The sequence below is a fragment of the Heloderma suspectum genome, chromosome 6, assembly GCF_057233095.1.
Source record: "Heloderma suspectum isolate Gila_16-S chromosome 6, 16-S_ref, whole genome shotgun sequence".
In the NCBI taxonomy this organism is placed as follows: domain Eukaryota; kingdom Metazoa; phylum Chordata; class Lepidosauria; order Squamata; family Helodermatidae; genus Heloderma; species Heloderma suspectum.
Genome location: NC_139463.1, coordinates 81711507 through 81727103, shown reverse-complemented (window position 1 = coordinate 81727103; position 15597 = coordinate 81711507). Strand labels below are relative to the sequence as shown.

Sequence of the window (15597 nt, the reverse complement as noted above, 5' to 3'; positions counted from 1 at the left end):
CAGAGCAGGGACTTATCCAGAGCCAAAGGCCAGTGCAGCCACTCCACCACAGGTTCTTTGGAATCTGGCCTCATTTGAGTCTGCGGTAGAATTCTCCAATATCCATAGGTGTAAGACAGGGCCACCAGTAATATGACTTTCTAGGCCTGGTACATTCTGTAACCAGCCCAGCCTCAAATATTTTCAGGAGAGTTGGGGATTATGAAGTGCCCCCCCCCTTGGAGTTACCTGTCTACAGCTGACATATATGTGTAGTTACCTGTCTGCAGATTTTCTGAAATAAATGCTATATATGTTGATTATTCCTTATAGTCCGTCTTGATTTAACAATGTTGTTGTTGTTGTTGTTGTTATACTGACTCCAGATGTTCATCACACTAAAGAACAATCAAACCGTCATCACAGAGTTCATTCTCTTGGGATTTGGGAATCTTTATGGTCTACATATCCTCCTCTTTCTGATACTCTTGGCTATCTACATGCTAACTCTATCTGGCAACATCCTCATTCTAATTGCTGTATCAGCCAACCGGGCCCTTCATACACCCATGTATTTCTTCCTGGGAAATTTCTCCTTCCTGGAGATCTGGTACACAACTTCCATTGCACCTAAGATGCTGAGGACACTTCTTACATTGCATGAAGCTATTTCCTTCTCTGGATGTATTGCCCAATTTTATTTCTTTGGCTCCATGGCAGTCATTGAATGCTACCTCTTGGCAGTGATGTCTTATGACCGATATTTAGCCATCTGTAATCCTCTTCGCTACACAGCTATCATGAATGTCAAAATTTGCCTTCAGATGGCAGCTGGCTCCTGGATAAGTGGATTCCTGATTTCCATACCACCCATTGTGTTGACTTTCAGGTTACCATTTTGTGACTCTAATGAAATCGACCATTTCTTCTGCGATTTAGCCCCTATTGTGAAACTTTCTTGTGCTGACCCCCATGTGGCAGAGATGACCACATTCACTTTAGCATCAATGGTGACGATGGTCCCCTTTCTTCTCACAGTAGCTTCATATGCCAAAATTATTTCCACAATTCTTAGAATTCCATCTGCTAAGGGGAAGCAGAAAGCTTTCTCCACATGTTCCTCTCACCTCATTGTGGTGACACTTTTCTATGGAACTCTAGGTACTGTTTATGGAGCCCCCTCAGCCAAACAGTCTCCAGTTCTCAATAAACTCTTCTCCTTGCTGTATACTGTGATCACCCCCATGATCAACCCCATGATCTATAGTCTGAGAAACAAAGAGGTCAAAGACATTCTAAGGAAAATCATCTGTAAAAACCCTTGTTGGCCCTGCTTTGCCACTGCTGTTGACCCAGAGACAATGTACATTGAACCTCCAGTTGAAGTTGCAATAGAACAGTGATCATAAGGCATGGTTTTATTCTGAATTAAAGTTGAAGGCACAGTTTACATTTCTCAGATGGCTTTTAATTTATGTAGATTAAGAATTAATCCACAGCACAACAAAGAGCCCACCCGACTCTTTCTGCCTGAGGTATTGACCTGGACATGTAAGCTCAAAGTGTCCTTTATTCCCCATCACCTGCTTTTAATGCCAGGACTCATTCTGCTCTATGTAATACTCTTTCTCAATTCCAGTTGAACAAGAACATCTAAAATGAATGGGAACATGTGCAGTTTGCCACAACATTCAGTACTTTCAGCTGAATTTACTTTTGGGGAGGATGCACTCTGGATGGATAGATCTGTCAATGTTGCTTTCTCTAACATTTTAAAATTTTATACCTCAAGTTATTTCCATCCTTCATATGAAGACATTTGTGAATTTTAGTAAATTCTTACCAAAAATGAACCAAAAATGAAATGCTCACCCATCTAGATCATCCAAATGTAATACATACAGTTAGACTTATTCCCAGCATGGGTATTATCGCATTGTACCCGTAAGCCACGTAGCTACTAAAGATGAGGAGCCTGTCTAAAAAAAGGTAGAAATGCAAATTCAGCTCCACAAACATGGTTGAATACACAGGGATTCAAACCCGGACACTTGGGGTTGCCTAGATGAATCTGTCTGTTTTCGTTTCCCCCCCATTCATTTTCTTAAAATAAAACCTTAAGTTCCATCTATCCTGTTTATGAAGAAATGTGCAAATTTTGATAGGTTCTTCTCAAATCAAAACTGACTGACATTCTTACCCATCCCTAGTTTCTGCACATGTTCATCTAAACAGACACAGAAGGTTCCATGCATTTAGGAACCCTGTTTTTTCCAGGGTTCCCAATCGCATTGAGGCTTCTACTAGTGTTCCAGCAAATGCACCTAAAATCTTCCTTCAGAACTTTCCATTCAGTGTGGGAAGGTCAGAAATAGAGAAGGCAGGGCTGACATGAGTGGGAACATTGGGGCCAGGACCAGTCTGTGTCCCCTTGACATGTTGCAATTCCCTGTTTGAGCATAACGCCTGAACAGGGGACGGCAAATATCTATGTTTGCATCTAGATTCTTTTTGTGCAGTTTTTCATCAATATGTAAATAGTGGTAAAACACCACACAATATGAATCTTGATCATATCAAGCATGCCTTTTACAGTGTTTTATCAATGCACTTGTACACATCAGTAGTGTGTGTGTGTGGGGGGAGGATATCAAAGCACTAGCTAACTGTCCATGTATAAAACCCTGTACAAAATAGGGATGGCAGAGAATTCCACCACGGATTCCAGTGAGGAATCCAGCCCCCCAGATTACGTGGCGGAATGGCCTCCTGCCCCCCTGGCCCCCCTGCGGAATCCCCCTGGGACGGCACTTACCTGGGGCAGATGCAGCAGATTCGGCAACAACGGTTCCGGCAGCAGCAGCTCTGGCAGCTGGTCTCCTGGCCGGCCGCGGCTGGGCTGCTGCGGCTGCCATTGCCATCCTTGCAGCTGTGATAGGCTATGTAAGTATTTATGTAGCCTATCACGGCTAATCCCCCCAAAAAAACCACCAGTCCAGCGTACACAAATGGCGGCGGCTATGGCGGCCGCCATTTGCGTTCCCTATTTTTCGCCGTTCTAGCCTACGTAAATATTTACATAAGCTATTAATGGTGAAAAAAAGGGGAATGCAAATAATGTAGTGGGCGCTATTTGCATTCCTTTATTTTTTGCCGTTCTAGCCTACGTAAATATTTACAGCTGGAAATCCTGCTGTAGATGGCCCTTGCCGGCTGCTCCGCAGAGCCAAATCAGAGCGGAGCAGGCTGGGCAAGATTCCAGCGGGGAGGACCGGATCGCTTCCCCCCCATCGAGGATTCCGGCGGGAGGGACGGAGTGCCCCACCGCAAATCAATCCGTGAAAAGTTAAGTGAGTTTCGTACATCCCTAGTACAAAATGCAGAAGTCATCACTCATCATCACCATCATCATTCTAAAGAACTCCATTCTTTGGCTTGTACTCTGATTGTGAGATCATGTCAAAAATTCCATCATATTGCTGTACTAACTGGGGACTCCTTCCATTGGGCCAAGACATAATAGCACGTAGCGATGTAAGCACCTGTGAATTTGCTGTCTTGAGACAGCCTAGGCAGCTCCAGCTCTCAAGGCCAGAGGAAGGCCTCATTAATTGGGCCAAATGATCTCTCTCATTTCTGTGAGAAAGTGCCCCGTCCCTTCTATGGTTTGGGGACAGTCCTGGAGTTAGCCTTCGATGGGTTGCCGGATATCTTCCCTGAGTTGTCAGGGACTCGGAGATTTAAAAAAGGTGGGGGGAGCCTGAGAACTGCCCAGTTGTCTCCACCTGCCTGTGTAAACTTGCCTCAGGATTGTGAGTTCTTGGATCTTGTATTGGGTCTTGTCCTGTTGGGAGACCCTTACTTCAGTAATGTACAGGACAGACTTAGGCATCGCTTTATTATTTTACTTGGGGTATTGTTTCAAAGGTTCTCTGTGACCTTTTGTATAACTTTTCATCCTTTTCCCTTTTCCCTACACCAATAAACTTCATATCTACCTCTAGAGCCAGATGTGCCTCCTTCCAGGTAAACTTCAGCACTAAATTCAGTACCTTCATTGCTACCATGTAACATTTCTGGCCTGGGGGCTTAAAATAGAGAGTGACAGCTAGGGATATTAGAGGAATCTGGTTGGGTGGAAGAGCTCGGCGGGTTTTTGTCAGCTCCCCCCCCCCCGACTCTGGCTTGTGGTTCCCTGAGCAGGACCGATTCATTGTGCAATGAGTCAGGCCAGCTTGTTGTTATCTGCTTTTTTAAAAAAAATGCACAAATTGCAGTCTCTTTTTTTTTAAAGGTGGCAAAGTTCATGTATTTGGGGAACTAACACACTGCTCAGCTCACAAATGCATGCCAAGTCGGGAGTGCCACGGGGATCCGTCAAACCAAAAGCGAGCAGGATTTCCCCATGACAGCCATCCATAGTATTAGTAGGCATTACTAACCTCAAGACTGGACTGCTGCAATGTGCTCTATGTGGGGCTGCCTTGAGGCTGGTCTTGAAGCTGGAGCTCATGCAGAATCAGCAGTTTGGTGGATGCACCAGGGCTCCAGGGAAATCTGATGAGCCCCAAGAGGGACTGATTTCCCCACAACAGACCCCCCTTGCACAAGACATTGGGGGGTTCACAGATCTCTAGTTATAGCTTTTAAAAGAACGTATGCTTCGTGACATTCAAGATATTGATTATGTGGCATATTTCAAAGCAACTCACTTTTATAGTTTTCCACAATACACTTATGTTATATTTCTTACAGAATTTTTTATTTGCAATCCTCCTATTGTTAAACATAGGAGCTTGGATCCAAACTAAATTAGTAGCATTGGTTCCCGCTGAAATCATGTGAAGTCATGACTAAGTCATCCAGTTGATTGCAATTAGGGATGTCAGAGAATTCCGCCATGGATCTCGGTGAGGCCGAATGCCAGTACATTTGGCCCCCTGAACTCCGTGGCAGAACGGCCTGCCACCCCCCCCCCCGCGGATCCCCCCTGGGATGAGACTCACCTGGGGCAGATCTTCCGACCGGCTGCTGCCGCCGCCATTTCCAGGCTTGCCTTGTGTAAAAAAAAAAAGACATGATAGGCTACATGATATCATGGCTAGGTTTTTTTTAAAAAAAAGACGTGATAGGCTACGTAAATCTTTACGTAGCCTATCACAGCTGGGTGGGTAAAAACAAAACAAAAAAAACCCTCCACCATTTGCATTCCTTCTTTTTACCGTCTTAATCTACTAAAGATTTATGTAGACTATGATGGCGAAAATAAAGGGGAACGCAAATAGAATAGCGGGCGCTATTTGTGTCCCCTTTTGATTCAGCATTTTAGCCTACGTAAAGATTTACGTAGAAACGGGGAATCAAAAAGGTACGCGAATAGCGCCCACTACGCTATTTGCGTTCCCCTTTATTTTCGCCGTCATAGTCTACGTAAATATTTACGTAGATTAAGACGGCCAAAAAGAAGGAACGCAAATTAAGACGGCCACCGCCATTTGCGTACGTGGTTTTTGTTTTTTGTTTTTACTCAGAGCCCTCCGCGGCCGGAAATCTGGCTGCGGATGGCTCTGGCCTGGCCGGGCTAGGCCTGGCTGGCTGCTCCACGGAGCTGCCATGGAGCACAGCCGGCCATTCAAGGATTCCGGGGGGAGGAACAGAGTGCCTCCCCCCCCACCATCAACATAATCCGCGAAAGGTAAGTCACTTTCGTACATCCCTAATTGCAATGGGATTGAAGTAGTGATGGCAGAGAATTCCGCCATGGATGCCAATGAGGCCAGATTAAAAAGAATCCGGCCTCCGGAGTCCGCAGCAGAAAGGATCCCTTACCTCCACCTCCTGCTGGAATCCTGTGGATCTGGATCCTCCCTGAGGTGATTCTGCAGATGCTCCATATCGCTGAGGGATGACACCAGATGCAAATGGCGTAGTGGATGCGATTTGCACCCATAAAGCTCTTAGATTAAGCTAAATGGCTACATTTAGGTTAATCTAAGAGCTTTACGGCTGCAAATGGCTGTATTTAGGTTAATCTAAGAGCTTTACATAGGGAACGCAAATAGTGGCCGCCATAGCCACTGCAATTTGCATACGCTGTGTTTTTTTTGGGGGGGGGGTTAGCCATGATAGGCTATGTAAATTCTTACATAGCCTATCACGGCTGCCTGGCTGGACAGAAATGGCAGCCGCTACGGCGGCTGCCATTTGCGTCTGCACCAGCCCATCTGCGGCCGGAAATCCGGCTGCAGACAGCCCTGGCCGGCTGCTCCGCAGCCTGGCCACAGAGTGGAGCCAGCCATCGAGGATTCTGGGGGGGAGGAGCAGATCGCTTCCCCCCCATCGAGGATTCCAGGGGGAGGGATGGAGCACCTCCCTCCCACCACGAAGGATTCCACGAAAATGTAAGTGAGTTTTGTACATCCCTAGTCCAGAGTCATCCCTCAGCAATACGGCACAGCAATGGCGGCCATATCGCCAATGATACGGAGCCAGCAGCTGGCTCTGCAGAATTGCCATGGAGTGGATCCAGCTCAAAAGGATTCCGAGGGGAGGGACGGATTGCCTCCCCCCGTGGGTGGATTCCCGGAGGGACAAAAGGTAGGGAATCCGCCCATCCCTAGATGTAAGCTTAACTAGCCATGAGGATCAAACACAGTTTATGTGTAAATGTCCTCACCTTTCACAACCTCCAACTCCATCTGATATGGCAGCTGCCTCCCTACCTCCCTAACCATCTGCTCCCTTCGCCTAGACCACTGTAATGCACTCTATGTGGGGTTGCCCTTGAAGATTTTTCAGAAGTTGCAGCTGGTGCAGAACAGCCTGCCTGATGAAAGGGAGCCATCAGCAAGACCACATCACTCCAGTGCTGAAGGAGTTGCACTAGTTACCAGTTGTTTTCCAGGCCCAATTCAACAAGTTGGCATTGACCTTATAACCCTATATGATTCTGGCCCAATTTATCTTAAGGAACACCTACAACTAGGGAAGTACGGAACCCCTTACCTGGGGTCCGCGGGGAGGCAACGAGGGGGGGGGAGGTGATCTGTCCGTTCCCCCCAGAATCCTCACTGGCTGGCTCTGCTCCGCAGCGACTCTGCTGCCAGACTGCTGGACTGCCGGATTGCGGATGCAAATGGCGTGCAGCATAGCAGACTCCATTTGCCTCCCTGCTCTTTGCCGTGATACGGTACGTAAATTTTTACGTAGCCTATCATGGCAAAGAGCAGGGATGAAAATGGCATAGCAGACAGCTCGAAAGTGTGTTAAAAATGCATGTATTCAGATAAATGTGAATGGAAATAGGTACAAATGTTCATTCGTGTGTGTGTGTGTGTGTGTGTGTATGTGTGTGTGTATGGAAACTGATGCGGAAATGGGATGGAATGAATTTATTGTTGGAAAAATTAGAACCTCAGCAGCATCTACCCTGACAACAAGAAAAACTAATGTTTTCAAGAAGGGAGTCTGAGGAACTGAGGCAAATATAGGGATGGACGAAAGGGACTTACCTTGTCCCGCAGTTTGCTTCACGGTGGGGGGGAGGCGCTTCGGTTCTCCCCTCAAAGTTCAGGTGAGGGGGGGAGGCGCCCCGCCTCACCCGGCCGATATTCAGGCAGGGGAGGGAGGCGCCCCATCCTTCGCCGGCAAAATTCAGGCCGGGGAGGAGTGCCCCATCTCCCCGGCCGCGAAAAAAAGTAAAAAAACCCACACACCAGTGATAGGCTACATAACGATTTGCGTAGCCTATCATGGCTAGATTTCCAAAGTCAGCCATGATAGGCTACGTAAATCGTCACGTAGCCTATCACGGCTGACTTTGGGGGAAAAAAAAGTGCATACGCAAATAGTGGCGCCCCATGGGAACCGCCATTTGCGTTCCTTATTTTGGCATGTCTAGTCTACGTAAAGATTTACGTAGACTACGGCGAAAATAAGGGCAACGCAAATAGAGTTCCCTTATTTTTGCCGTAGTCTATGTAAATCTTTACATAGACTACCCCTGTCCAAATAAGGAACATAAATGGCGGCACCCATGGGGCGCCGCCATTTGTGTATGCACTTTTTTTTTTCCCCCAAAGTCACCCATGATAGGCTATGTGACGATTTACGTAGCCTATCACAGCTGACTTTGGAAATCTAGCCATGATAGGCTACATAAATCGTCACGTAGCCTGTCATGGTTGTGGTTTTTCTTTTCTGTACTTTTTTATTTTGTAATGGCGGCGGCGGCAACCGGTCGGGAGACCGGCTGCCACCCCCGCCCCCAAGGAAACGCCGCCGAACCGCCGCCGGGACCCACCGCCAAGAGGGACATTCGCCGAAGGTAAGTCCCATCCCGGGGGGGGCGGGGGGCCAGCGGAGAATTTCCCCAACACTTTCGGGGGGCCAAATGCATCAGCACTCGGCCTCCCGAAGATTCGTGGAGAAATTCTCCGCCATCCCTGAGCAAATATTGGTGACAAAAGATAAAGTTCTCAACCTTATTGATAAATTGAAAGCAAATAAATGACTGGGCCCAGATGGTATCCATCCTATAGTTCTCAAAGGAATCAAATATGAAATTGCTGATCTTCTAACCAAAAATGCAACATGTCCCTAGGGAGGTAGTGGGCTCTCCCACACTGGAGGCATTCAAGATGAAGCCGGACAACCATCTGTCAGGCATACTTTGTCTTTGATTCCTGCACTGAGCAGGGAGTTGGAATCCATAGTCTTCTAGGCCCCTTCCAACCCTACTATCCTATGATTCTATGATTCTATGACTCTATGATCACCCTCTATACCAGAGGACTGGAAGATGGCCAATGTAACACCAATTTTAAAAAACGGACCCAAGGGGGATAGGGGAAATTACAAGCCAGTTAGCTTAACATCTGCTCTGGGTAAATTGCTTGAAGGCATTATTAAAGATAAAATCAGAAAGCATGAAAAAGACAAGCCCTGCTGAAAAAGAATTGATACGGCTTCCAGAAAGGTAAGTCCTGTCTCAAAAACCTTTTAGAGTTCTTTGAGAGTGTCAATAAATATGTAGACAGGGGTGATCTGGTAGACATTGCTTACTTGGATTTGGAAAAGGCTTTTGACGAAGTCCCTCACCAAAGACTCCTGAGCAAACTTAGCAGTCATGGAATAGGAGGACTAGGGTTGGCGGAGAATTTCTCCCCGAAACTTCGGGGGGCCGAGTGCCAATGTGTTCGGCCCCCCGAACAAGTTTCGGGGAGAAATCCTCCGAACCTCCCCCGCCCCCCGCACCCCCCCCCCAGGACGGGACTTGCCTTCACCGAATGTCCCTCCCGGTGGCTGGTCCGGCCGGCGGTTCGGCGGGTGTTCGAGCGAGGCGGGAGTGGCAGCCAGTCTTTCGACCGGCTGCCGCCGCCGCCATTGCAATAAAAGAAAAAAAAAAGCGCCCCCTGATAGGCTACGTGATGATTCACATAGCCTATCACGGCTAGATTTGCAAAGTCAGCCGTGATAGGCTACGTCAATCGTCACGTAGCCTATCACGGGTGACTTAAAAAAAAAAAAAGTGTGTACGGATAATGGCGGCCCCCATAGGGAGCCGCCATTCCCCTTCCTTATTTGGTCGCTGTAGTCTACGTAAAGATTTACGTAGACTACAGCGAAAATAAGGGCAACGCTATTTGCGTTGCCCTTATTTTCGCCGTAGTCTACGTAAACATTTACGTAGACTACAGCGACTAAATAAGGAACGCGAATGGTGGCTCCCTATGGGGGCCGCCATTCGCGTACGCACTTTTTTTTTTTTTTAAGTCACCCGTGATAGGCTACGTGACGATTCACGTAGCCTATCACGGCTGACTTTGCAGATCTAGCCGTGATAGGCTACGTGAATCGTCACGTAGCCTATCAGGGGGCGTCTTTTGTTTTTTTTTTAACTTGCGCGTTCGCGGCCGGGTGAGGCGGGAAGCCTCCCCCCCGGCCTGAATTTCGGCCGGGGCGAGGCGGGAAGCCTCCCCCCCCCAGCCTGAACTTCACGGGGGGACCAGTGAAGCGCCTCCCCCCCACCGCGAACGTCCTTCGAGGACAGGTAAGTGACTTTCGTCCACCCCTAAGGAGGACAGGTCCTCTTATGGATCAGTAACTGGTTAATGAACAGAAAGAAAAGAGTATGAATAAATTAGGGATGTATGAATCCCTTACCTGCCAATCTAGGGGGGGTCTGCAAGGGGGCAGGTGTTCCATTCCTCCCCCCGGAATCCTCGCCGGCTATCTCCACTCCACGGCAATTCCATGGAGCTGCTGGCCAGCTCCGGATTTCCAGCGATACAGCCGTCATGCCATATCCCTGGCTGAAGGGACTGAATGCAGATGCAAATGGCATCCAGGGCGCCATTTGCAGCCATAAAGGCCTTAGTTTGAGGTAAAAGTCCATCCCTGCTTTTACGTGATAGGCTACACAGATATTTGCATAGTCTATCGCATTAATTAAAAGCACGGATGTAAATGGTGTCCAGGAAGCCATTTGCAGCCGCAGTCAATCTGCCCAGCCAGCGATATGGCAATGGCAGCCGTATCACTGGCACTTTGGAGCTGGCTGGCGGCTCCGCGGACTCGATATGGAGCGTAGCTGGCCGGCAAGGATTCTGGGGGGGAGGGAGGGATCACTTCCCTACCCACGGACCCCCACGGACTCCAGGTAAGGGTTTTTGTACACCCCTAACTGCCCCTATACAAATCTATGGTGTGACCACTCTTGGAATAATCTGTACAATTCTGGTCACCACACCATATATATATATACACACACACACACACACACACACACACACACACACACACATATATATATATATATATATATATATATATATATATATTGTGCAGCTGGAAAAAGTACAGAAAAGGGCAACTAAGATGATCAAGGGGTTGGAGCATCTCCCCTATGAGAGAAAGTTACAACAGCTGGGATTATTTAGCTTGGAAAAAAGGAGGGTAAGGGGAGACATGCTAAAGGTCTACACAATTATGCATGGTGTGGAGAATGTGGATAGGGGGACATATTTCTCCCTCTCTCAAGATACTAGAACTTGGGGTCATCCAATGAAGATGATGGGTGGGAGATTCAGGACTGATAAGAGGAAGTACTTCTTCACACAGCCCATAGTTAAACTATAGAATTTGCTACCATAGGATGTAGTGATGGCCACCAATTTGAATAGCTTTGAAAGGGGGTTGGACAAATTCCTGGAGGAAAAGGCTATCAATGACTACTAGTCTTGAGGGCTATGTGCTACCTCCAGTACCAGAGGCAGTGAGCCTATGTAAGCCATTTGCTGGGGAACATGGGTGGGGGGGTGCTGTTGTGCTCATGGGTTGTGGGTTCCCAGTTGACAGCTGGTTGGCCACTGTGTGAACAGAATGCTGGACTAGATGTACCCTTGGTCTGATCCAGCATGGCTCTTATGTTCTTAACCGATGAGCATGTCAATTATCGAACATTTAAATTACATCCTCCCTGATTTTTCTGCCACCAGAACTTTCACTAGACTTCTAAGTAAATACTCCCAAATCAAAATAGAATGATGATGTAAATGGATCCCTACTGGTGCAAACAAGTGAATACCCCCCTGTGAAATATAATAATTTGCTACTAATTAATGAGATAGACGCATTATTTATTTGGCTGGCAGGGACTCATATAACCTCCAGCATTTCCTCAGAATGAAGCAGTGAGTGAACCATTTCCCCTATTGAATCAAATATTTTTGCTCATATTCTAAGGTCTTTTAAAGAGAAAAAAAAAATATGTATCAGAAAAAAATATGTAATATCTTGTGAAAAGTAACACCAGATGGATCCCATGATACATTTGGGAGAAGATGTACTGAAAGGTAAAATAAAATTATTTTTTCCTCTTTCTTTCCTTCAACCCTTTAAAAAAACAAAACCAAATATTGTTCTTTTTTAAAAAAAAAAACATCAACAGCATCATGCTATAAATGTCAATTGAGAACGAACTTCCATTGGGTCGGAACCAGATTTAATCATACATAGACTATACCCATTGAAATATCGTCATGATTAACTACTACTCAAAGTATGACAAATCTGGATGCACCCTGTAGAGGTCTGTGGGGCTTACTCCCAGGTAAGTAGGAATACGATTGATGCCTTGATTCCTTAAAGTCTTGCATCCAGTAGACATTACTCTCTAGTACTCAATCCATGTGCATAACTATCTCTGTGTGTAGCAGATGAGGATGCCAATGAGCTCCTGTTAAACTTGCATATTCTTATATGGATGTGCTTCCCCAATTGGTGCCACTAGTTGTCATGAACAATTAGCTGTCCATTACTAGAGCAGGGTCAGGGCATATGTGTCATTTTTACTTCAGTTCACTGATGTTAGGGATACTGTCTCGTTTGTGTGTGTGTGTGTGTGTGTGTGTATGTATTCCAGGGCATAGTCTGAAGGCACATGAAGCATCCATTTTGCTGCCGCTAAGGAGGTCTGGGTCTGGTCAGTGTTTGGAGGGGAGACCACCTGGGAACCAGATGTAGCCATCTTGAGTTCCACAGTGAAAGAAAGGTGGGATATAAATGTAATGAATGAATGAATGTGTGTGTGTGTGGGTGCGTGTGTGTGTGTGTTAGAATATATCATGTATGTTCTTTATACAAAAGCCTTTGATACCATTTTGCAAAGTGATGGAACTTCCTTCCCCATACTTGTAAACACAATGGCATAGATAACCATAACTGAATTCTGTTGTGCATTTTTTTAAATGTATCTGGTTATTTCCCTTCCCTTCAGTAGATTACAATAGATATCTGGATTACTATGTGTTCTTTGTTTTTTATTTTTATTTTTTCAGCTCCAAGGCAGGGCCAAGAGTGTGGTATTCCAAGGTGGAGTCCAGCCCAAATCTTGGTTAGCAAACAAACTGGGAAGAATTGGTCAGAAATGGAGGCTGATGCAGGTAGGACCTTGCTCCCCTTCATCATCCCCATGGGATCATTTATTTCCCACTTCATGATTCGAATGCTTCTGACCCTTTAAAGTCACCATCCCCCACAAAGCATTGCAGGTGCTCCTTCCTATTTAAACAAAATGACCTCTGCCAGGCAGAACAGTTGTGCCTACATTTAAGAACATAACGCTAAAGCCACTTGTTGTACATGTCCGATTCCTCCATGAGATTGTTGTAAGGAAGGTGGAAACATTTGTGACTAACTGTGTGAGCTAATTGAGAGTCCTGGCAAAAATCCTTCCAAGCCCCATGCCCTCATCAACCACTGACCAGTCAAAATCCTAGGGATGTCAGAGAATTCCGCGACGGATCTCGGTGAGGCGGAATGCCAGTGCATTCGGCCCCCCGAAATCCATCGCGGAATGAAGCCCCCACCCCCCCAACCCACGAAAGGTGCACAGGATGAAGTCCCCGCCGCCCCCAACCCACAAAAGGCACATGAAATGGAGCACTTACCTGCTCCCATCCATGCTGCTTTGCGAATGGCAGCCGTCCTGTGGCTGCCATTCACTTCCTCTTCATAGCCATGATAGGCTAACACAAGGATGCCATTTGTGTCCTTGCGGAGGCCATGATAGACTACATAAGTATTTATGTATCCTATCATGACAGGAGGAAAAAAACGCAGTGTACGCAAATGGCAGCGGCTACCACCATTTGCGTAGGCTGGGTTTTTTTCCCCCTGCCATGATAGGCTACGTAAGTATTTATGTAGCCTATCAAGGCAAAATACAGGGATGCAAATGGTGGCGGCTATGATAGCTGCCATTTGTGTCCCTGCAAGGCTGCCCAGCGGCCGGATGTCTGGCTGTGGGTGGCTGGAGCCGGCCAGTGGTTCTGCGGCTTGGTCGCGGAGCGGAGCCAGCCGGGCAGAATTCCAGGGGGGAGGATCGGATCATCTCCCCCCCATTGAGGATTCTGGGGGGAGGGACTGAGTGCCTCCCCCCCAGCAGAAACAGAATGAAATGGAAGGTAAGTGTTCCATCCATCCCTACAAAATCCACAGTGATCCCCATTTCTGGGGAAGTTGCCTTATACCAGTGGTGGAGAACTATTCCCTGGTGGTGTGTGTGTGTGGGTGGGTGAGGAGTTGACCCCCACCAGGCCCTCCACAGTCTGGATAATGTCAGTGGGTATGACATGGAGAAATGGACTCAGGTGCTGCTGGGGGAAGCAGTTCTGGCTTTGCATGCTGCTTGTTGTCCCAATGGGAATTGGCCAGTGCCGGGAGGAGCAACTCGTCCCAGCACCAGTTGAGTCAGGTGCCTCCTCCCCACACATCTCACCATCTCCCACCAGGGATGACTGGAAATAAGTTTTCTTCTTGCTGAATTTGATATTACTTTCCAAGGGATTTCCAGTGACACAACATGGTTCATATTGAGAATCACATTAAGCATTGCTGTACTGATTTCCTTCTCTATTTGTCTTCTTCTCCCATGTTTCTTGTTCAGGTGGAAACACATTTGGAAGCCCAAATCAAACAGTGATCAGAGAATTCATTCTCCTGGGATTTGGGAACCTTCACGGGCTAAGGATACCCACCTTTGTGATATTTCTTTCAGTCTATCTGGTAACATTAACAGGCAATATTATGATCACGGTGGTTGTGCTGGCTGATCATAACCTTCATAACCCTATGTACTTCTTCCTAGGAAACCTCTCATTCCTGGAAATATGGTACACCACCAGTGTGGTTCCAAAGATGCTGAAAACATTTCTGACTGTTCATGAGGCCATTTCTTTTCAAGCCTGCCTCCTTCAGTTTTACATTTTTGGCTCATTGGCAGTAACTGAGTGTTTCCTCCTAGCGGCTATGTCCTATGATCGTTACATGGCCATATGCCACCCACTCCATTACACAACTATCATGAGCATCAGGGTGTGCATTCAGCTAGCAGTAGTGTCATGGGTTGGTGGGTTTCTTTCCATGGTGGTCACCATAGTTATGGTTTCTGTGTTGCCTTTCTGTGCTTCTAATAAGGTTGATCATTTCTTCTGTGATTTGGCACCCATCATTAAACTTGCTTGCGGAGACACAGGGAGGGTGAGGATCCCTGCTTTCATTATCGCCTCCCTTGTATCCTTCTCTCCATTCCTACTAACCATTCTGTCCTACTACAAAATCATCTCCACCATCCTCAAGATCCCCTCTGCCAAAAGCAAACAGAGAGCTTTCTCCACCTGCTCCTCACATCTCATTGTGGTTACACTGTTCTACGGTACATTGATGGTGGTATATGGTATACCTACAACAACTTGGTGTCCAAACCTAAGCAAAGTTTTTTCTGTGCTCTATACAGTAGGGACGCCTATGGTTAATCCTATTATATACAGCCTGAGGAACAAGGATGTCCAAAATGCCATGAGAAAGCTGTTGAATAGAAATCCTGCATTGACACAGGCATGAAGACAACTTTGACAATACCATATGAAGTTGGAGAAGTTCGATGTACCATGAGGATCAATTAATTTGCATTTTAAAACAATAGCTACCACATCTGATGGAGATTGAACTAATACAAAAAATGATATAGGCTCTGCTCAAGAAATGTATGTGCAGGGGTCCTCCTCATGCAGTGGGACCATCCCCCATTGTTGTTATTGTTGTTGTTATATAATA

The 15597-nt window shown here is 46.7% G+C and overlaps 2 protein-coding genes across 2 annotated transcripts; both read left to right on the top strand.

The window, feature by feature from the left end:
• The first annotated feature begins 365 nt into the window (after positions 1-365).
• Positions 366-1382, top strand: LOC146341460 (olfactory receptor 11A1-like). Its single transcript, XM_084807466.1, has one exon. It carries the CDS (start codon positions 366-368, stop codon positions 1380-1382), a length of 1017 nt encoding a protein of 338 aa, XP_084663592.1.
• Positions 1383-12907: 11525 nt separating this feature from the next.
• LOC146341459 (olfactory receptor 6F1-like) lies at positions 12908-15384 on the top strand. Its single transcript, XM_084807465.1, has 2 exons — positions 12908-12923; positions 14429-15384. The coding sequence occupies exons 1-2, from the start codon at positions 12908-12910 to the stop codon at positions 15382-15384; spliced, it is 972 nt and encodes a 323-aa protein (XP_084663591.1).
• Positions 15385-15597: the final 213 nt, after the last annotated feature.

What these genes read in the sequence shown, in the direction of transcription:
- LOC146341460 (XM_084807466.1), top strand. Translation starts at nt 366, where the DNA reads ATGTTCATCACACTAAAGAACAATCAAACCGTCATCACAGAGTTCATT.